Source organism: Pseudophryne corroboree, chromosome 5, assembly GCF_028390025.1.
Source record: "Pseudophryne corroboree isolate aPseCor3 chromosome 5, aPseCor3.hap2, whole genome shotgun sequence".
In the NCBI taxonomy this organism is placed as follows: Eukaryota; Metazoa; Chordata; class Amphibia; order Anura; family Myobatrachidae; genus Pseudophryne; species Pseudophryne corroboree.
Window position 1 is genome coordinate 51,783,148 of NC_086448.1, and position 22,942 is coordinate 51,806,089.

The 22,942-nt window shown below is 47.9% G+C and overlaps 1 protein-coding gene across 2 annotated transcripts in view; it reads right to left on the reverse strand.

The window, feature by feature from the left end:
- EFR3A (EFR3 homolog A) overlaps nucleotides 1–22,942 on the reverse strand; it is a 361,435-nt gene that overhangs the window by 6,958 nt on the left and 331,535 nt on the right. For both annotated transcript variants that reach the window (XM_063921270.1, XM_063921271.1), the window contains 3 exons: nucleotides 11,383–11,471; nucleotides 2,434–2,479; nucleotides 1,286–1,389 (listed from right to left, as the gene is read on the reverse strand). In XM_063921270.1, coding sequence (XP_063777340.1) covers nucleotides 1,286–1,389; nucleotides 2,434–2,479; nucleotides 11,383–11,471 — 239 coding nt within the window. The remainder of the gene's footprint in view (nucleotides 1–1,285; nucleotides 1,390–2,433; nucleotides 2,480–11,382; nucleotides 11,472–22,942) is intronic.

Below are 22,942 nucleotides of genomic sequence, written 5' to 3' on the forward strand. Positions count from 1 at the left end.
TGGACACATCTGTACATTACTCACATGGCCTGTCTGGCGGTCACTGCTGCCTCCTCCCGGCTGTTGCAGGCTTCCACAGAAGAGTCAGCCTCATTTTCAATTCAAGATGGCCAATGTGAAACTGCTCTATTCGGATTCAGCAGTTTCATATTTGCCAAGAGGCTTTGTCTTCCCTGGGAGCCGGCAAAAGCAGGGAGGAGACGTTGCAGGCAATGGTTAAGGCTGCCTAAGGGGTGTGCAGGCACACACCCTGCACATACTATGGCACAATAATCCATATTCTCTGTAATAATCCTGCTTTGCAAAACAAATTCCTGCTTTCGCACTGCGATGAAGCACTGGGAGACCTGGTGATATTCTTCTGCGCTTCTGCAGTTTCCTGCTTTGTAAATTACCTCCTATACATTTCCCTCATAATTTGAATTGTAGCATTGATGGAATCATTAAAGAGACGACGAAAGGTACCATCACTGCTCTTACAATGCGCCTTGCTCCTTTGGCTGAGCGGGATGTTTACGAGGTTGGTATGGACCTAGGCCTATGGCTGACTAGCTGGATCAGGAGTAATCCCTCAACAAGCGGACATGGCATAATTGTGTTACAGATGGGTCCATGTTTATCTTGACCTTTAATAGGATTAACTGAGAATGGGCAGTCGGACTTAATCCCCTGCTGAAATGACTTAATCCCCTGCTGTATTGTTCTCTGTATTGTATTATAGCTGGGAACAATAGATGAAGGGTTTAAATAAACCATGTTGTGCCTAGGCGCAGCAAACTAGCCAAGATAACCGTGGACCCATCTGTATTTCTTCACGTTTTAACTAGTGATGAGCGGATTCGGTTTTACTCGGTTTTACCCGAATCTTATTGGCTATCCAAAACACGTGACATCAGTGAGCCAATAAGATTCAGTTTTGAGAACCGAGTAAAACCGAATCCGCTCATCACTAGTTTTAACTAAAACCTCAAACTAAGTAAGCTTTGGCCTGTGTTCTTTAAGCACAATGGAGCCGACTCAGAGATGAATTTACGTTGAGTTCCATTATTTCCACAATGCTAATACTGAGAAATGCGCAAGAAATAAGCGGCTACTCACATACACACAAATCTGCAAACATCCTATTACCTCCCAGTAATGTCACTGCTGCCGCAAGTGGTATATGCAATAATGATTGCATCCAATAATGTTTCAGCCCTGACGTGTTACTAGACTATGCAGACAATGCATTTAACCGCCGCGCTGGAGCAGCTACATCACCAATAAGAGAGGAGGAGACGCTCACTTTAGATTCGCACTGGGCCGCAATCTCTTCGAACGGCGCTTTCTGGAACTTCTCTATAACAAGACGTCTCTTCTCCTTCTCCTGCTCTTCCATGCCAGTGTTATCTGTGGGAATAAGACAGAAAATGGATGGATGGAAACTCATTTTAATACTGCAATTTTTCAAACTATATCTAACAATTTTTACCCTTTAAAAGGGAAGATAAAACCCACAATTGAAACCCTGATTGTGCAGCCGGTGAAGCCAGTATGAGCGAGTAGAAGCCAGGAGAGTGGCACCGGGTTTCAGTAATATGCCAGGACACTGCTGAACCTTGCTAAGTCTGGACCGCAGATAAGTAAACTTTTGGGAAAGGGCATATGTTTTGGGTGGAATCATCACAAATAACGAATCCCTTTTATTTAAATGCTCCCATCCTAACACAGTCATCTTCCTTTTATAGTGGTGCGTCTTGTGTAAGCCCTCATTACACCACTTGAAGGGGCTGCAGCAAACGGGACCACTGGTCTGCAAAACACTCCTGCAATAATGGCCTAACAATTGGAAGCCTTATACTACTAAGAGCTGCTGGTCTACGACCCATTCAACTCCTGGATTAGCTGCACTCCTATTCATTTTAGAGTCATTTGGTAATGAGGAGTTCATGTTATTATCTAGATCAGGCATTCCCAACCACGGTCCTCAAGGCACACTAACAGTGCAGGTTTTAGTGATATCCAGGCTTCAGCACAGGTGACTTAATTAGTAACTCAGTTATTTTGATTTAACCGTCTGTGCTGCAGCTTGGATATCACTAAAACCTGCACTATTGGTGTGCCTTGAGGACCGTGGTTAGGAATGCTTGATCTAGATGTACTTGATGCTTTGTCAACCTAACACCAAATTACGTTACTTGCAGAAAGCTGCCACCGAACAGTGGAACCACCAGAGAAAGCATGGAAGCCGTACAGTGACGGAGACAATAAAATAATCATGATCAACACATTTCTAGAGCACAGAAGGGAAGTGCAACAAGCAGTACAAAGCCAGGATTGTAGGTGAACCGTATAATGAGGAGGCGTGCTGAATATAAAGAAATGGCAATTATATTAACTAATCTTAAAGATAACAAAGACACAAAAAGTTCTAAGTACTTAAACATATCTTACCAATCGCCTTTTTCAGAGATTCGAAGGTTATCTCTTCAGTGTTCACCTACAAAAGACACAGACTTGCAGGTTAGAGGTAATGAAAAGGTAGATTATAAGCCATATAATACATTAGACTGTCTGTAATTATCTCCCAACCTAAAAATAAAAGTAAAACACTAAAATGAAAAAAATAAATAAGATTTTACTTACCGATAAATCTATTTCTCGTAGTCCGAAGTGGATGCTGGGGACTCCGTCAGGACCATGGGGAATAGCGGCTCCGCAGGAGACAGGGCACAAAAGTAAAAGCTTTAGGATCAGGTGGTGTGCACTGGCTCCTCCCCCTATGACCCCCCTCCAAGCCTCAGTCAGGATACTGTGCCCGGACGAGCGTACACAATAAGGAAGGATTTTGAATCCCGGGTAAGACTCCTACCAGCCACACCAATCACACTGTACAACCTGTGATCTGAACCCAGTTAACAGCATGATAACAGCGGAGCCTCTGAAAAGATGGCTCACAACAATAATAACCCGATTTTTGTAACAATAACTATGTACAAGTATTGCAGACAATCCGCACTTGGGATGGGCGCCCAGCATCCACTACGGACTACGAGAAATAGATTTATCGGTAAGTAAAATCTTATTTTCTCTGACGTCCTAGTGGATGCTGGGGACTCCGTCAGGACCATGGGGATTATACCAAAGCTCCCAAACGGGCGGGAGAGTGCGGATGACTCTGCAGCACCGAATGAGAGAACTCCAGGTCCTCCTCAGCCAGGATATCAAATTTGTAGAATTTTACAAACGTGTTCTCCCCCGACCACGTAGCTGCTCGGCAGAGTTGTAATGCCGAGACCGCTCGGGCAGCCGCCCAGGATGAGCCCTCTTTCCTTGTGGAATGGGCCTTGACAGATTTAGGCTGTGGCAGGCCTGCCACAGAATGTGCAAGTTGAAATGTGCTACAAATCCAACGAGCAATCGTCTGCTTAGAAGCAAGAGCACCCAGTTTGTTGGGTGCATACAGGATAACAGCGAGTCAGTTTTCCTGACTCCAGCCGTCCTGGAAACCTATATTTTCAGGGCCCTGACAACATCTAGCAACTTGGAGTCCTCCAAGTCCCTAGTAGCCGCAGGTACCACAATAAGCTGGTTCAGGTGAAACGCTGATACCACCTTAGGAAGAAACTGGGGACGAGTCCGCAGTTCTGCCCTGTCCGAATGGACAATCAGATATGGCTTTTGTGAGACAAAGCCGCCAATTCTGACTCTCGCCTGGCCGAGGCCAGGGCCAACAGCATGGTCACTTTCCATGTGAGATATTTCAAATCCACAGATTTGAGCGGTTTAAAATGTGATTTGAGGAATCCCAGAACTACGTTGAGATCCCACAGTGCCACTGGAGGCATAAAAAGGGGGTTGTATATGCAATACTCCCTTGACAAACTTCTGGACTTCAGGAACTGAAGCCAATTCTTTCTGGAAGAAAATTTACAGGGCCAAAATTTGAACCTTAATGGACCCCAATTTGAGGCCCATAGACACTCCTGTTTGCAGGAAATGCAGGAATCGACCGAGTTGAAATTTCTTCGTGGGGCCTTCCTGGCCTCACACCACGCAACATATTTTCGCCACATGTGGTGATAATGTTTTGCGGTCACCTCCTTCCTGGCTTTGACCAGGGTAGGAATGACCTCTTCCGGAATGCCTTTTTCCCTTAGGATCTGGCGTCCCACCGCCATGCCGTCAAACGCAGCCGCGATAAGTCTTGGAACAGACCTGGTACTTGCTGAAGCAAGTCCCTTCTTAGCGGCAGAGGCCATGAGTCCTCTGTGAGCATTTCTTGAAGTTCCGGGTGCCACGTCCTTCTTGGCCAATCCGGAGCCACGAGTATAGTTCTTACTCCTCTACGTCTTATAATTCTCAGTACCTTGGTTATGAGAAGCAGAGGAGGGAACACATACACCGACTGGTACACCCACAGTGTTACCAGAACGTCCACAGATATTGCTTGAGGGTCTCTTGACCTGGCGCAATACCTGTCCAGTTTTTTGTTCAGGCGGGACGCCATCATGTCCACCTTTGGTCTTTCCCAACGGTTCACAATCATGTGGAATACTTCCCGATGAAGTCCCCACTCTCCCGGGTGGAGGTCGTGCCTGCTGAGGAAGTCTGCTTCCCAGTTGTCCACTCCCGGAATGAACACTGCTGACAGTGCTATCACATGATTTTTCGCCCAGCGAAGAATCCTTGCAGTTTCTGCCATTGCCCTCCTGCTTCTTGTGCCGCCCTGTCTGTTTACGTGGGCGACTGCCGTGATGTTGTCCCACTGGATCAATACCGGCTGACCTTGAAGCAGAGGTCTTGCTAAGCTTAGAACATTGTAAATTGCCCTTAGCTCCAGTATATTTATGTGGAGAGAAGTCTCCAGACTTGATCACACTCCCTGGAAATTTTTTCCCTGTGCGACTGCTCCCCAGCCTCTCAGGCTGGCATCCGTGGTCACCAGGACCCAGTCCTGAATGCCGAGTCTGCGGCCCTTTAGTAGATGAGCACTCTGCAGCCACCGCAGAAGAAACACCCTTGTCCTTGGAGACAGGGTTATCCGCTGATGCATCTGAAGATGCGATCCGGACCATTTTTCCAGCAGATCCCACTGAAAAGTTCTTGCGTGAAATCTACCGAATGGAATCGCTTCGTAAGAAGCCACCATTTTTCCCAGGACCCTTGTGCAATGATGCACTGACACTTTTCCTGGTTTTAGGAGGTTCCTGACTAGCTCGGATAACTCCCTGGCTTTCTTCTCCGGGAGAAACACCTTTTTCTGGACTGTGTCCAGAATCATCCCTAGGAACAGCAGACGTGTCGTCTGAAACAGCTGCGGTTTTGGAATATTTAGAATCCACCCGTGCTGTCGTAGAACTACTTGAGATAGTGCTACTCCGACCTCCAACTGTTCTCTGGACCTTGCCCCTATCAGGAGATCGTCCATTTTCTTTGAAGAAGAATCATCATTTCGGCCATTACCTTGGTAAGGACCCGGGGTGCCGTGGACAATCCAACCGGCAGCGTCTGAAACTGATAGTGACAGTTCTGTACCACGAACCTGAGGTACCCTTGGTGAGAAGGGCAAATTGGGACATGGAGGTAAGCATCCCTGATGTCCCGGGACACCATATAGTCCCCTTCTTCCTGGTTCGCTATCACTGCTCTGAGTGACTCCATCTTGATTTGAACCTTTGTATGTAAGTGTTCAACTATTTCAGATTTAGAATAGGTCTCACCGAGCCGTCTGGCTTCAGTACCACAATATAGTGTGGAATAATACCCCTTTCCTTGTTGTAGGAGGGGTACTTTGATTATCACCTGCTGGGAATACAGCTTGTGAATTGTTTCCACTACTGCCTCCCTGTCGGAGGGAGACGTTGGTAAAGCAGACTTTAGGAACCTGCGAGGGGGAGACGTCTCGAATTTCCAATCTGTACCCCTGGGATACTACTTGTAGGATCCAGGGGTCCACTTGCGAGTGAGCCCACTGCGTGCTGAAACTCTTGAGACGACCCCCCCCACCGCACCTGAGTCCGCTTGCACGGCCCCAGCGTCATGCTGAGGACTTGGCAGAAGCGGTGGAGGGCTTCTGTTTCTGGGAATGGGCTGCCTGCTGCAGTCTTCTTCCCTTTCCTCTATCCCATGGCAGATATGACTGGCCTTTTGCCCGCTTGCCCTTATGGGGACGAAAGGACTGAGGCTGAAAAGACGTTGTCTTTTTCTCCTTTATACGGCAATACTTCCATGTGCCGTTTGGAATCTGCATCACCTGACCACTGTCGTGTCCATAAACAACTTCTGGCAGATATGGACATCGCACTTACTCTTGATGCCAGAGTGCAAATATCCCTCTGTGCATCTCGCATATATAGAAATGCATCCTTTAAATGCTCTATAGTCAATAAAATACTGTCCCTGTCAAGGGTATCAATATTTTCAGTCAGGGAATCCGACCAAGCCACCCCAGCGCTGCACATCCAGGCTGAGGCGATCGCTGGTCGCAGTATAACACCAGTATGTGTGTATATACTTTTTAGGATATTTTCCAGCCTCCTATCAGCTGGCTCCTTGAGGGCGGCCCTATCTGGAGACGGTACCGCCACTTGTTTTGATAAGCGTGTGAGCGCCTTATCCACCCTAAGGGGTGTTTCCCAACGCGCCCTAACTTCTGGCGGGAAAGGGTATACCGCCAATAATTTTCTATCGGGGGAAACCCACGCATCATCACACACTTCATTTAATTTATCTGATTCAGGAAAAACTACAGGTAGTTTTTTCACACTCCACATAATACCCTTTTTTGTGGTACTTGTAGTATCAGAAATATGTAACACCTCCTTCATTGCCCTTAACAAGTAACGTGTGGCCCTAAAGGAAAATACGTTTGTTTCTTCACCGTCGACACTGGAGTTAGTGTCCGTGTCTGTCTGTGTCGACCGACTGAGGTAAAACAACGTTTTAACGCCCCTGACGGTGTTTGAGACGCCTGGACAGGTACTAATTGGTTTGCCGGCCGTCTCATGTCGTCAACCGACCTTGCAGCGTGTTGACATTATCACGTAATTCCTTAAATAAGCCATCCATTCCGGTGTCGACTCCCTAGAGAGTGACATCACCATTACAGGCAATTGCTCCGCCTCCTCACCAACATCGTCCTCATACATGTCGACACACACGTACCGACACACAGCACACACACAGGGAATGCTCTGATAGAGGACAGGACCCCACTAGCCCTTTGGGGAGACAGAGGGAGAGTTTGCCAGCACACACCAAAAACGCTATAATTATACAGGGACAACCTTTATATAAGTGTTTTTCCCTTATAGCATTTTAATATATATAGTCATATCGCCAAATAAGTGCCCCCCCTCTCTGTTTTAACCCTGTTTCTGTAGTGCAGTGCAGGGAAGAGCCTGGGAGCCTTCCCACCAGCATTTCTGTGAGGGAAAATGGCGCTGTGTGCTGAGGAGAATAGGCCCCGCCCCCTTTTCGGCGGGCTTCTTCTCCCGTTTTTCTGAGACCTGGCAGGGGTTAAATACATCCATATAGCCCCCAGGGGCTATATGTGATGTATTTTTAGCCAGAATAAGGTACTATCATTGCTGCCCAGGGCGCCCCCCCCCAGCGCCCTGCACCCTCAGTGACCGCTGCTATGAAGTGTGCTGACAACAATGGCGCACAGCTGCAGTGCTGTGCGCTACCTTATGAAGACTGAAAAGTCTTCTGCCGCCGGTTTCTGGACCTCTTCACTTTTCGGCATCTGCAAGGGGGTCGGCGGCGCGGCTCCGGGACGAACCCCAGGGTGAGACCTGTGTTCCGACTCCCTCTGGAGCTAATGGTGTCCAGTAGCCTAAGAAGCCAATCCATCCTGCACGCAGGTGAGTTCACTTCTCTCCCCTAAGTCCCTCGATGCAGTGAGCCTGTTGCCAGCAGGACTCACTGAAAATAAAAAACCTAACAAAACTTTTACTCTAAGCAGCTCTTTAGAAAAGCCACCTAGATAGCACCCTTCTCGGCCGGGCACAAAAATCTAACTGAGGCTTGGAGGGGGGTCATAGGGGGAGGAGCCAGTGCACACCACCTGATCCTAAAGCTTTTACTTTTGTGCCCTGTCTCCTGCGGAGCCGCTATTCCCCATGGTCCTGACGGAGTCCCCAGCATCCACTAGGACGTCAGAGAAAATTAAAATGAAAAAATGTCATGGCAGACTGTTCACTCATCAGAGTTTCATTTAAGACCATCATCCATTGTTTTATGGTTTTAACAACCTGAGGCTCTATAGTTGTTGTCCCTGCAAGCCAGGAGTGACAGCTTGCAAAGCTCTGCCATAAACTGTGCTACTAAATTCCATGCACGGCAATATAAAATACAAACTACACAAGAATATGAAATTAGCCTTCACGGCCCACAATAACTTTATCATGCTGCAGAGGAGGTAGGATATATTTCTGTGGAACGGTCCGGTTTCCCTTTAGAGTGTGGCTGGAGAACCGGACTCCTACACCCAACTATGGGGTATATGCAATAGCGGGCGAATTGGCAAAATAGGCGAATTCCGGGCCGTTTTCGCCTCCAAAAATCAATTCGCCTATGCAGTGCAGTCATTTTTCGCAAAAAAACGGCCCGTCAAAATTCGCCTTTTCTCAATTCGCCTTTTTCCGAATTCGCCTTTTCTGCAATGGTACAGATGCTGCAATTCGCCTCCAGCATATTCAATTCAAGTTTGGAAATTCGCCTGCAGTGCTTTTAGACAGCAAATTCGCGATTTTCACTCCGCCACACTTTGGAGGGTGAAAACAAATAAAAAATTTTTAAACATGTTTTTTTTTGTGTTTTTTTTTTTAGGAATAGCAGATCTATTTATATTAGAAGGGATTAGGTTTTTTTTTTTTTTTTGGGGGAGGCACAAATATTATTTATATATTTTTTAAAATAATATTTTTTTTTTTTTTTTTTTTTTATTGCTGGAACGGTAAAATCCGGGAAAAAAATGGCGTGGGGTCCCCCCTCCAAAGCATAACCAGCCTCGGGCTCATTGAGCTGGTCCTGGTTCTAAAAATGCGGGGAAAAAATTGACAGGGGATCCCCCGTATTTTTAAAACCAGCACCGGGCTCTGCGCCTGATGCTGGTGCCAAAAATACGGGGGACAAAACGAGTAGGGGTCCCCCGTATTTTTAACACCAGCATCGGGCTCCACTAGCTGGACAGATAATGCCACAGCCGGGGGTCACTTTTATACAGTGCCCTGCGGCCGTGGCATCAAATATCCAACTAGTCACCCCTGGCCGGGGAACCCTGGGGGAATGGGGACCCCTTCAATCAAGGGGTCCCCCCCCCCCAGCCACCCAAGGGCCAGGGGTGAAGCCCGAGGCTGTCCCCCCCCATCCAATGGGCTGCGGATGGGGGGGCTGATAGCCTTTGTGTTCAAAAAAAAAGATATTGTTTTTTCCATTAGTACTACAAGTCCCAGCAAGCCTCCCCTGCAAGCTGGTACTTGGAGAACCACAAGTACCAGCATGCGGGAGAAAAACGGGCCCGCTGGTACCTGTAGTTCTAATGGAAAAAAAATACCCAAATAAAAACAGGACACAGACACCGTCGACAGTAAAACTTTATTACACACTGCCGACACACACATACTTACCTATGTTCACACGCCGACATCGGCCCTTTTCTCCATGTAGAATCCCGGGGTACCTGAAAATAAAAGATCAATTATACTCACCTCAACAGGCTCCAGAGATAAATCCACGGACTTGGCAAAAAAAGAAAGCGCATTTACCCGCACCAAAAACGGACTGAAAGGTGTCCCATGCTGACACATGGGACACCTATCCACGATTAAGATCTGTCAGTGACAGTTGTCACTGACAGGTCTCTAAGCCAATCAGGAAGCGCAACTTCGTTGCGCTAACCTGATTGGCTGATCGCTGTGACAGCGCATCGCACAGCTCCCTCCATTATATTCAATGGTGGGAACTTAGCGGCTAGCGGTGAGGTCACCCGCCGGTCAGCGGTGACCGGCGGGTGACCCCACCGCTAGCCGCTAAGTTCCCACCATTGAATATAATGGAGGGAGCTGTGCGATGCGCTGTCACAGCGATCAGCCAATCAGGTTAGCGCAACGAAGTTGCGCTTCCTGATTGGCTTAGAGACCTGTCAGTGACAACTGTCACTGACAGATCTTAATCGTGGATAGGTGTCCCATGTGTCAGCATGGGACACCTTTCAGTCCGTTTTTGGTGCGGGTAAATGCGCTTTCTTTTTTTGCCAAGTCCGTGGATTTATCTCTGGAGCCTGTTGAGGTGAGTATAATTGATCTTTTCTTTTCAGGTATCCGTGGATTCTACATGGAGAAGAGGACCGATGTCGGCGTGTGAACATAGGTAAGTATGTGTGTGTCGACGTATGAAATAAAGTTTTACTGTCGACGGTGTGTGTGTCCTGTTTTTATTTGGGTATTTTTTCCCCAGTAGTACTACAGGTACCAGCGGGCCCGTTTTTCTCCCGCATGCTGGTACTTGTGGTTCTCCAAGTACCAGCTTGCAGGGGAGGCTTGCTGGGACTTGTAGTACTAATGGAAAAAACAATATCTTTTTTTTTGAACACAAAGGCTATCAGCCCCCCCATCCGCAGCCCATTGGATGGGGGGGGACAGCCTCGGGCTTCACCCCTGGCCCTTGGGTGGCTGGGGGGGGGGGACCCCTTGATTGAAGGGGTCCCCATTCCCCCAGGGTACCCCGGCCAGGGGTGACTAGTTGGATATTTGATGCCACGGCCGCAGGGCACTGTATAAAAGTGACCCCCGGCTGTGGCATTATCTGTCCAGCTAGTGGAGCCCGATGCTGGTGTTAAAAATACGGGGGACCCCTACTCGTTTTGTCCCCCGTATTTTTGGCACCAGCATCAGGCGCAGAGCCCGGTGCTGGTTTTAAAAATACGGGGGATCCCTGCCCGATTTTTCCCCTGCATTTTTAGAACCAGGACCAGCTCGATGAGCCCGAGGCTGGTTATGCTTTGGAGGGGGGACCCCACGCCATTTTTTTTTCGGGTTTTTCCCCGTTTTTCCCCGTTTTTTAAAATCGCGGTAAAATCCGCAAAATCGGCCGATTTTCGCCCGCGACTCTGGCGAATCCGTTTTTCATTGCATATGGTGAATTCCGGAAGCCACCTTCCGGAATTCACCTGGCGAATTTGGTCGAATTGAAAAAACGGCGATAATTGCCGCGATTTCGCCCGCTATTGCATATACCCCTATATTTCATAATTTGATGGGTGACGTTGATGGTGTCTCTTCCCCTGCAGACCGATATCAGGTGATTTCACAGGTCTGTAGCACAGTGTCTATGTATCATGAAGTCTATCTTGGTTTTCTTCAGGATCTATTTAAAATATTCTAGACCGTACAGTACCTTGTCTTCTGTGTTGTTTCCAGCCATGATGTCCACCTGGATAGATATGGTGTCCACAATGCTTTTTCTTCTGGAAAGTCTATCTTCATCTATTGAAACAGAATAATCTTAGCACAGTAGGCTGGGGTGGTAGTTTAGCAGTACTGAAAACCTGCCCCGTTCTTCCAGACCACTTACAATCGGCCACCGTAATTCAGCAAATTTCCAGGAAAGACCTGTAATTATTGCTGGCTACCATGTTTTGCACTGACATAAGGAAATACACAAGAATCACATGATTCTTGCACCTCTCTGAGTTCACATCACATGCTGTGATTCTTGCACCTCTCTGAGTTCACTATATGAATAAAGGACTAATCATTTAGGGTTCTCACTATATAAAAAGAAAAATTTGGTGATGTAAATAGCTCAGATCTACTCTACCGGTAAACTTACCAAACAGAAAACTGTAGGGATCCAAAAGCCGTAAAATGTACTGAGAACTTACCGCTTTAACACTCCATAGATACCCAGGTTTACCAAGCAGAGATACAATACAATAACAATTAGCCGCTTCGGACTATTTTGGTCTGATTCAATGCGTATTACTGGGGAAAAGGGTCTTGTATAACAGAAACTCATTAAAAGGACAATATTTGTGCTAATTACTAGAATATGCCTTTGCAACAGCAGCTCCCAGCTGTTGCGATTCTACAAATCCTACACTGTTGGGACTGCTAGTTCCACAGAAAGCGGAGTGACACGGGCTGCCTGCCTACCTCCGCTCTAGAATCACGGGACGGTAACACCGCACAGCTGTACAGGGACTTCCGTTCCTCAATGCAGAGAGTAAAATAAGAATCATTTCATATTGTACAAGACTAAACATTAAATAGTTCACACTGAACCACTCATCTTTACTCAAATGTGAAATAGCTTCTCCGCTTCTTACCGATACAACACAATGATATATAGAATTGATTTAGGAAACAATAAAAGCCCAGAACTCCATAATAAGCATCACAGTGTTAATACATACTAATGCTAAACAAATACCAAACGTACGAATATATAAAAGGACATGGATTAGGATATATGTAATTTTCTAGAGAGAGACTACTACCTTAATTACTACAGGACTACATTAAGGGGGATTCCACTTTAAATATACCCTGTACCAAATGCCCTCCTTACCCATCAATAGTACTCTGGTGGCCATTCCATTGCTGGGGACACACCATTCCCATTACTTAGCATGGTCCTACCTTGGCATATGACCTGGCGTGTTAGCTCTCGTTAGCCAAGGAGGACCCTAAGTAGCACCGTAGGTGATCGACACACAATGGTCTGTGCCCCCGGGAAATGACGGTCACCAAAGTTCTATTATTGGGATGGGAGGGGATTTATTTATAGTGTAAACCCCCTTTAATGCGGAGCTCAGCAGAACACTACACTGAGGTTGCACTACACAAGCAGAGATAGAGGTTACGTTATGTTATGCAGGGTGTGTAAGGGAACAACGCTAGGCTAGGTCAGTCTAGGGGGGCTCAGCCGGTGGGCGGTTTACCTTTTGATTGGCTGGGACTTACACGTTTTTTTTTGACTGATGGGAACATAGCTACATTAAGAAGAGAGAATATATGTTTTGTGAGAGAGATCCGATGGAATGATAAAGGATAAAAGCATTATACATCGAGGGAGCTATGTACCAAAGTGATGCCGCTGCAGTAACGTAAAGACAGCAAAACCTATTGCTACTTACTTAAAAGGTGATTGATAATATATTCATTACTGCATTTTCAAAACCTGATAATCACAGAGGCGATTTAAATGACTAACAGGGATCGGATGGAAAGATGAAAATGTGCGACTTACATTGTGATAATATTGGTACATAGCCCCATACAATGTACCGTAATCACCAAGTAACACACATAGGTAACACCATACAGCAAAGTGAAAGTGAACCAATTGTACACTTTAAGTAGGACAACACAGAAAAGAGACAAAGGTTTTAAAGAACCATTATATTCAGAAACATCGTCCGTCAATCATCTAAAGACATAAAAACTCACACAGATACTAAGGAAATCGAAACACCTGACTTGCTCATGAAAGGTTGTAATATATACATGGTTATGCATTAATTACTGTATTTATAGGGAAATGTATCAAACTTTCCAAAAATGAAGGGATTGGGGGGAGTTGCAGCCAATCAGATTCTGGCTATCATTTGTTTGGTACATTCAATTAATTTATAGGTAGAATCTGATTGCTATGGGAAGATTCTCCACCGGTCCTATTTAGAACGTCTGATCCATCCCATAATCACAGGTCTCGGGGACTACAAATATCCTAATAATATAAAGACAAAAGGGGGGATATTCAATTGTTTGAAAAGTCAGTTGTGTGTCTGTTTTTTCATATCTAATAGACAGGAAAACACAGACAGCCAACCGACTTTTCAAACAATTGAATTCCCCCCAAGGCCACAGGCTGAGTGTTGTATAACGGTTCTAGAATCCCGCCCTCTGATATCTAGTATCATTGAGTAGAGGAAGCATATTACAATAAGATTTTACTTACAGGTAAATCTATTTCTCGTAGTCCGTAGAGGATGCTGGGGACTCCGTAAGGACCATGGGGAATAGACGGGCTCCGCAGGAGATAGGGCACTTTAAGAAAGACTTTAGGATTCTGGGTGTGCACTGGCTCCTCCCTCTATGCCCCTCCTCCAGACCTCAGTTAGGGAAACTGTACCCAGAGGAGACGGACAGTACGCGGAAAGGATTTTAGTTAACCTAAGGGCAAGATTCATACCAGCCACACCAACCACACCGCATAACCTGTGATAAACTATCCAGTTAACAGCATGAACAACAACATAGACTCGGTTCAAACCGATGAAGCTATAACATAACCCTTATGTAAGCAACAACTATATACAAGTCTTGCAGAAGAAGTCCGCACTTGGGACGGGCGCCCAGCATCCTCTACGGACTACGAGAAATAGATTTACCGGTAAGTAAAATCTTATTTTCTCTAACGTCCTAGAGGATGCTGGGGACTCCGTAAGGACCATGGGGATTATACCAAAGCTCCCAAACGGGCGGGAGAGTGCGGATGACTCTGCAGCACCGATTGAGAAAACAGGAGGTCCTCCTCAGCCAGGGTATCAAACTTATAGAACTTTGCAAAGGTGTTTGACCCCGACAAAGTAGCTGCTCGGCACAACTGTAATGCCGAGACCCCTCGGGCAGCCGCCCAAGAAGAGCCCACCTTCCTAGTGGAATGGGCCTTAACCGATTTAGGCAATGGCAATCCTGCCGTAGAATGCGCCTGCTGAATCGTGTTACAGATCCAGCGAGCAATAGTCTGCTTTGAAGCAGGAGCGCCAACCTTGTTGGCCACATACAGAACAAACAGAGCTTCAGTCTTCCTGATCCTAGCTGTTCTGGACACATAAATCTTCAAAGCCCTGACCACATCCAGGGACTCGGAATCCCCCAAGTCCCGCGTAGCCACAGGCACGACAATAGGTTGGTTCATATGAAAAGATAAGACCACCTTTGGCAGAAATTGAGGACGAGTCCTCAATTCTGCCCTATCCACATGAAAAACCAGGTAGGGGCTTTTATATGACAAAGCCGCCAATTCCGAAACACGCCTTGCAGAAGCCAAGGCCAATAACATAACCACTTTCCAAGTGAGATATTTAAATTCCACCGTCTTGAGTGGTTCAAACCAAGGTGACTTGAGGAAACTTAATACCGCGTTAAGATCCCAAGGCGCCACCGGAGGTACAAAGGGAGGCTGAATATGCAGTACCCCCTTCACAAATTTCTGTACTTCAGGAAGAGAAGCCAATTCTTTTTGGTAGAAAATGGATAAGGCCGAAATTTGGACCTTTATGGACCCTAATTTTAGGCCCAAATTCACTCCAGTTTGTAGGAAGTGAAGCAGACGGCCCAAATGGAACTCCTCCGTAGGAGCAGTTCTGGCCTCACACCAAGACACATATTTTCGCCATATACGGTGATAATGTTTCGATGTCACGTCCTTCCTAGCCTTGATCAGGGTAGGAATGACCTCCTCCGGAATACTTTTTTCCGCTAGGATCCGGCGTTCAACCGCCATGCCGTCAAACGCAGCCGCGGTAAGTCTTGGAACAGACAGGGCCCCTGCTGCAGCAGATCCTGCCGTAGGGGCAACTCTTGCAGATCCGGATACCAAGTCCTTCGTGGCCAATCCGGAACAATGAGGATCGTTCTGACTCCTCTTAGCCTTATTATTCTCAACACCTTGGGTATGAGAGGTAGAGGAGGGAACACATAGACCGATCTGAACACCCAAGGTGTCACTAGAGCGTCTACCGCAACCGCCTGAGGGTCCCTGGACCTGGCGCAATACCGCTTTAGCTTTTTGTTGAGACGGGACACCATCATGTCTATCTGAGGCAGTCCCCACCGACCCACGATTTGTGCGAAGACTTCTGGATGAAGTCCCCACTCTCCCGGATGCAGGTCGTGTCTGCTGAGGAAGTCCGCTTCCCAGTTGTCACCCCGAGGATGAATACTGCTGATAGGGCGCTTACATGGCCTTCCGCCCAGCGAAGAATCCTGGTCGTTTCTGCCATGGCCACTCTGCTCCTTGTGCCGCCTTGGCGGTTTACATGAGCCACTGCTGTGACATTGTCTGACTGAATCAGAACCGGTTTGTCCTGAAGCAATGCCTCCGCTTGGCGTAGGGCGTTGTACATGGCCCTCAACTCCAGGACGTTGATGAGGAGACCAGTCTCTAGATTTGACCAGAGACCTTGGAAATTTCTTCCCAGTGTGACCGCTCCCCAACCTCGGAGGCTTGCGTCCGTGGTCACCAGGATCCAGTCCTGAATTCCGAACCTGTGGCCTTCTAGGGGGTGAGCACTGTGCAGCCACCACAGGAGAGATACCCTGGCTCTGGGAGACAGGGTGATCCTCTGATGCATTTGTAAATGGGACCCGGACCATTTGTCCAGTAGATCCCATTGAAAGGTCCTCGCATGGAACCTGCCGAAGGGGATGGCCTCGTACGATGCCACCATCTTCCCCAGGACACGTGTGCAATGATGCACTGAAACCGTTTTTAGCTTTAATAGGTTCCTGACCAGGGCTATGAGCTCTTGAGCCTTTTCCATTGGAAGAAACACCTTTTTCTGGTCTGTGTCTAGAATCAGGCCCAAAAAGGTCAGACGCGTTGTAGGGACTAGCTGGGACTTCAGTAAATTGAGAATCCAGCCGTGCCCCTGCAACATCCTCACCGACACGCTGTCCAGCAACTTCTCCCGAGATCTTGCCTTTATGAGGAGATCGTCCAAGTATGGGATAATTGTGACACCCTGCTAGCGCAGGAGCACCATCATTTCCGCCATTACCTTGGTGAAAATTCTCGGGGCTGTGGAAAGCCCAAACGGCAACGTCTGAAATTGGTAATGACAGTCCTGTACTGCAAATCTCAGGAACGCCTGATGAGGAGGGAAAATCGGAACATGAAGGTATGCATCCTTTATGTCCAGGGACACCATCCAATCCCCCCCCTCCAGGCTGGCGATGACCGCTCTGAGCGATCCCATCTTGAACTTGAACTTTTTCAAGTACAAGTTCAGGGATTTTAGATTCAAAATGGGCCTGACCGAACCGTCCGGTTTCGGGACCACAAACAGGGTTGAGTAATACCCCTTTCCTTGCTGGAGAAGAGGAACTTTGACTATCACCTGTTGAAGATACAATTTTTGAATTGCAGTCAACACTAACTCTTTCTCTGACGGGGAAGCTGGCAGAGCCGATTTGAAAAACCGGCGAGGAGGCACGTCTTCGAATTCCAGCCTGTATCCCTGAGAAACAATCTCTATAGCCCAGGGATCCACCTGTGAGTGAACCCAGACCTGGCTGAAAAATCGATGCCGCGCCCCCACTTGAGCTGACTCCCCCCGGGAAGCCCCAGCGTCATGCTGTGGACTTTGCAGATGTAGGGGAGGACTTCTGCTCCTGGGAACTAGCTGCATGCAGCTTTTTTCCCTTGCCTTTTCCTCTGGCAAGGAAGGACGATCCCCGTACTTTCTTGCTTTTATTGGAACGAAAGGACTGCATTTGATAATGAGGTGTCTTTTTAGTATGCTGTGGGGGGACATAAGGTAAGAAATTCGATTTACCGGCCGTAGCAGTAGAGACAAGGTCCGAGAGGCCTTCTCCAAACAACTCCTCTCCCTTGTAAGGCAACGACTCCATATGTCGCTTTGAGTCGGCATCCCCCGTCCACTGTCGGGTCCACAGGAGTCGCCTAGCAGAAATAGACATAGCATTTATTCTGGAGCTTAGTAAACAAATGTCTCTTTGAGCATCCCTCATATATAAAGCAGCATCTTTGATATGCTCTAGGGTCATTAGAATGGTATCCTTATCTAGGGTTTCAAGTTCCGTAGATAAGGAATCTGTCCATGCTGCGATAGCACTACACACCCAGGCCGATGCCATAGCCGGTCTAATGATAGTACCGGAATGTGTGTAAATGTGCTTCATGGTAACCTCCTGCTTACGATCAGCAGGATCCTTGAGGGAAGCTGTATCCTGAGAAGGCAGTGCCACCTTCTTGGATAAGCGTGTCAGCGCCTTGTCTACCTTCAGCGAAGATTCCCATCGTATCCTGTCCTTTTGTGGAAAGGGATACGCCATAAGAATCCTTTTGGGAATTTGTAGTCTCCTATCTGGAGATTCCCAAGCCTTTTCGCACAGGTCGCTTAGTTCAAATGAGGACGGAAAAGTGACCACAGGCTTTTTCCCTTTATACATGTGTACCCTCGTGTCAGGGACAGGGGGTTCCTCAGTAATATGCAAAACCTCTTTAATGGCCATAATCATGTAACGAATACCTTTCGCCACTTTTGGCTGTAATTTTGCATCCTCATAGTCGACACTAGAGTCAATCTCTGTGTCGGTATCTGTGTCAGTGATCTGGGATATGGTGCGTTTTTGAGACCCCGAAGGTTCTGGTGCCACAGGGACAGGCATGGTCTGACTACCTGACTGATCCCTAGCTTCAGCCTTGTCTAATCGTTTATGCAGTAAATTTACATGTGCATTCAAGACATTCCACATATCCACCCAGTCCGGTGTCGGCGTTGCCGACGGCGACCTGACCATCATGCACTCCCTCTCCTCCTTAGGTGAGCCTTCCTCGTCAAACATGTCGACTCATACGTACCGACACACTTCCCACACACAGGGAATCTCCTTTCTGAAGACAGGTTCCCCCTGAGACCCCTTGGAGAGACAGAGAGAGAGAGTATGCCAGCACACACCCCAGCACTATATGTCCCTGGAAAAAAACACAGAATGTTTACCCAGTAGCGCTGCTGTAGTGTATAAACGCCAATAATGTGCCCCCTCTACTTTAAAACCCCCTTTCACCGTGTGTCAAGCAGGGGAGAGTCCGGGGAGCTTCCTCTCAGCGGTGCTGTGTAGAGAAAATGGCGCTGGTGAGTGCTGAGGGAGAAGCCCCGCCCCCTCAGCGGCGGGCTTCTATCCCGCTCAAACTTATTAAAAAATGGCGGGGGCTCTTTTATATACATGTACAGTGCCCACCTGTACATGTATATACACTTTTGCCATAGGAGAGGTGTTTTATTGCTGCCCAGGGCGCCCCCCCTGCGCCCTGCACCCTTACAGTGACCGGAGTGTGTGAGGTGTAGCGAAGCAATGACGCACAGCTGCAGAAGCACCGAAGGCTTCTGCCGCCTGAGACGTCTTCTGTCTTCGTTTCTTCTGGCTCTGTGAGGAGAACGGCGGCGCGGCTCTGGGGTGAACGCCCAGGACGAACCTGTGTTCATTCCCTCTGGGGCTAATGGTGTACAGTAGCCGAGGAAGCGGAGCCTAACATTTAAGTAGGTCTGCTCCTCTCTCCTCAGTCCCTCGATGCAGGGAGTCTGTTGCCAGCAGTGCTCCCTGAAAAAGAGAAAAAATCCTAACAAAAATGCTTTCTAAGCAGGAAACTCAGGAGAGCTCCCTGCAGTGCACCCATTCTCCTCTGGGCACAGTCTAAAACTGAGGTCTGGAGGAGGGGCATAGAGGGAGGAGCCAGTGCACACCCAAAATCCTAAAGTCTTTCTTAAAGTGCCCTATCTCCTGCGGAGCCCGTCTATTCCCCATGGTCCTTACAGAGTCTCCAGCATCCTCTAGGACGTTAGAGAAATATAAGCTTGTGTAATGAAGGCTGTAATAATGACATCACAAGTCAGTGTTTATTCTGGTTAATAGGAGTTCATGCCTATATCATCGTCACCGGTGGAATATATGTATTGTTTAGTAATACACAAGCGACAATAATAAATGTAAACATTTGCAAAGTGCCTGGTGATCAACGTTACATAAATAAGAAGTCAATGGGCGGTATTCAATTCTTTTCACCCCCTTCCACACGCATTCTGTTTCTGCTGACGGGTGTGGCATCATCATTTCAGCTTGCTACCCCTGCGGTAGAGGAGCGCCCAACCCTTTATGCAGCTAAAGCTGATTAGTACGGGCGCGATATACGCGATAACGGGGATCACTTTGGAAAGGAGACTGGGTGTGATATATCATTTGAATACCACCCAATGGCTCTCTCTCTTGTTAATTTAAGAATAATTAAAATATCCTAAGTCTAGGAAAAGCCTAAGTCAAGTACCATAAAACATTGGGGGTCATTCAGACACGATCACACGCTGCATTTTTTTTGCAGCCGTGCGATCGGGTCTTTACTGTGCATGCGTGTGGCCCGCAATGCGCAGGCGCGTCGGCCGCCGGCGACGAATCTAACAAAGAAAGCGATCGCCCCGGCGATTGCAAGAAGATTGACAGGCAGAAGGTGTTCGTGGACGGCAACTCACCATTTTCTGGGAGTGTCCGTAAAAACGCAGGCGTGCCCAGCCGTTTCGGAGGAGGATTCCTGACGTCACCACCTGTCCGGATCGTCGCAGCGGCTGAGTAAGTCCTGGGCTGTGCAGAAACTGCACAAACTTTTGTTTGTACAGCTCACTGCACAGCCGATCGCACCCCTGCACAGCGATTACCCCCTCCACTGTAGGAGGTAATTACCTGGTCGTAGCAGTGCAAAAAAAGAAGAATTTACTTACCGATAATTCTATTTCTCATAGTCCGTAGTGGATGCTGGGGACTCCGAAAGGACCATGGGGAATAGCGGCTCCGCAGGAGACTGGGCACAAAAGTAAAAGCTTTAAGACTACCTGGTGTGCACTGGCTCCTCCCCCTATGACCCTCCTCCAAGCCTCAGTTAGGATACTGTGCCCTGACGAGCGTACACAATAAGGAAGGATTTTGAATCCCGGGTAAAACTCATACCAGCCACACCAATCACACCGTACAACTTGTGATCTGAACCCAGTTAACAGCATGATAACAGAGGAGCCTCTGAAAAGATGGCTCACAACAATAATAACCCGATTTTTTGTAACAATAACTATGTACAAGTATTGCAGACAATCCGCACTTGGGATGGGCGCCCAGCATCCACTACGGACTATGAGAAATAGAATTATCGGTAAGTAAATTCTTATTTTCTCTGACGTCCTAGTGGATGCTGGGGACTCCGAAAGGACCATGGGGATTATACCAAAGCTCCCAAACGGGCGGGAGAGTGCGGATGACTCTGCAGCACCGAATGAGAGAACTCCAGGTCCTCCTCAGCCAGGGTATCAAATTTGTAGAATTTAGCAAACGTGTTTGCCCCTGACCAAGTAGCTGCTCGGCAAAGTTGTAAAGCCGAGACCCCTCGGGCAGCCGCCCAAGATGAGCCCACTTTCCGTGTGGAATGGGCTTTTACAGATTTTGGCTGTGGCAGGCCTGCCACAGAATGTGCAAGCTGAATTGTACTACAAATCCAACGAGCAATAGTCTGCTTAGAAGCAGGAGCACCCAGCTTGTTGGGTGCATACAGGATAAACAGCGAGTCAGATTTTCTGACTCCAGCCGTCCTGGAAACATATATTTTCAGGGCCCTGACTACGTCCAGCAACTTGGAATCCTCCAAGTCCCTAGTAGCCGCAGGCACCACAATAGGCTGGTTTAAGTGAAATGCTGAAACCACCTTAGGGAGAAATTGAGGACGAGTCCTCAATTCTGCCCTGTACGTATGAAAAATTAGGTAAGGGCTTTTATAGGATAAAGCCGCCAATTCTGAGACACGCCTGGCTGAGGCCAGGGCTAACAGCATTACCACTTTCCATGTGAGATATTTTAAGTCCACAGTGGTGAGTGGTTCAAACCAATGTGATTTTAGGAACCCCAAAACTACATTGAGATCCCAAGGTGCCACTGGAGGCACAAAAGGAGGCTGTATATGCAGTACCCCCTTGACAAACGTCTGAACTTCAGGAACTGAAGCTAGTTCTTTTTGGAAGAATATTGACAGGGCCGAAATTTGAACCTTAATGGACCCTAATTTTAGGCCCATAGACAGTCCTGTTTGCAGGAAATGCAGGAAACGACCCAGTTGAAATTCCTCTGTAGGGGCCTTCCTGGCCTCACACCACGCAACATATTTACGCCAAATACGGTGATAATGTTGCACAGTTACATCCTTCCTGGCTTTGATCAGGGTAGGGATGACTTCATCCGGAATGCCTTTTTCCTTCAGGATCCGGCGTTCAACCGCCATGCCGTCAAACGCAGCCGCGGTAAGTCTTGGAACAGACATGGTCCCTGCTGGAGCAGGTCCTTTCTTAGAGGTAGAGGCCACGGGTCTTCCGTGAGCATCTCTTGAAGTTCCGGGTACCAAGTCCTTCTTGGCCAATCCGGAGCCACGAGTATAGTCCTTACTCCTCTCCTTCTTATGATTCTCAGTACCTTGGGTATGAGAGGCAGAGGAGGGAACACATACACTGACTGGTACACCCACGGTGTTACCAGAGCGTCCACAGCTATTGCCTGAGGGTCCCTTGACCTGGCGCAATATCTGTCCAGTTTTTTGTTGAGGCGGGACGCCATCATGTCCACCTTTGGTTTTTCCCAACGGTTCACAATCATGTGGAAGACTTCTGGGTGAAGTCCCCACTCCCCCGGGTGGAGATCGTGTCTGCTGAGGAAGTCTGCTTCCCAGTTGTCCACTCTCGGAATGAACACTGCTGACAGTGCTATCACATGATTTTCCGCCCAGCGAAGAATCCTTGCAACTTCCGTCATTGCCCTCCTGCTTCTTGTGCCGCCCTGTCTGTTTACGTGGGCGACTGCCGTGATGTTGTCCGACTGGATCAGCACCGACTGACCCTGAAGCAGAGGCCTTGCCTGACTTAGGGCATTGTAAATGGCCCTTCGTTCCAGGATATTTATGTGAAGTGACGTTTCCATGCTTGACCACAAGCCCTGGAAATTTCTTCCCTGTGTGACTGCTCCCCAGCCTCTCAGGCTGGCATCCGTGGTCACCAGGACCCAGTCCTGAATGCCGAATCTGCGGCCCTCTAGAAGATGAGCACTCTGCAACCACCACAGGAGAGACACCCTTGTCCTTGGAGACAGGGTTATCCGCTGATGCATTTGAAGATGCGATCCGG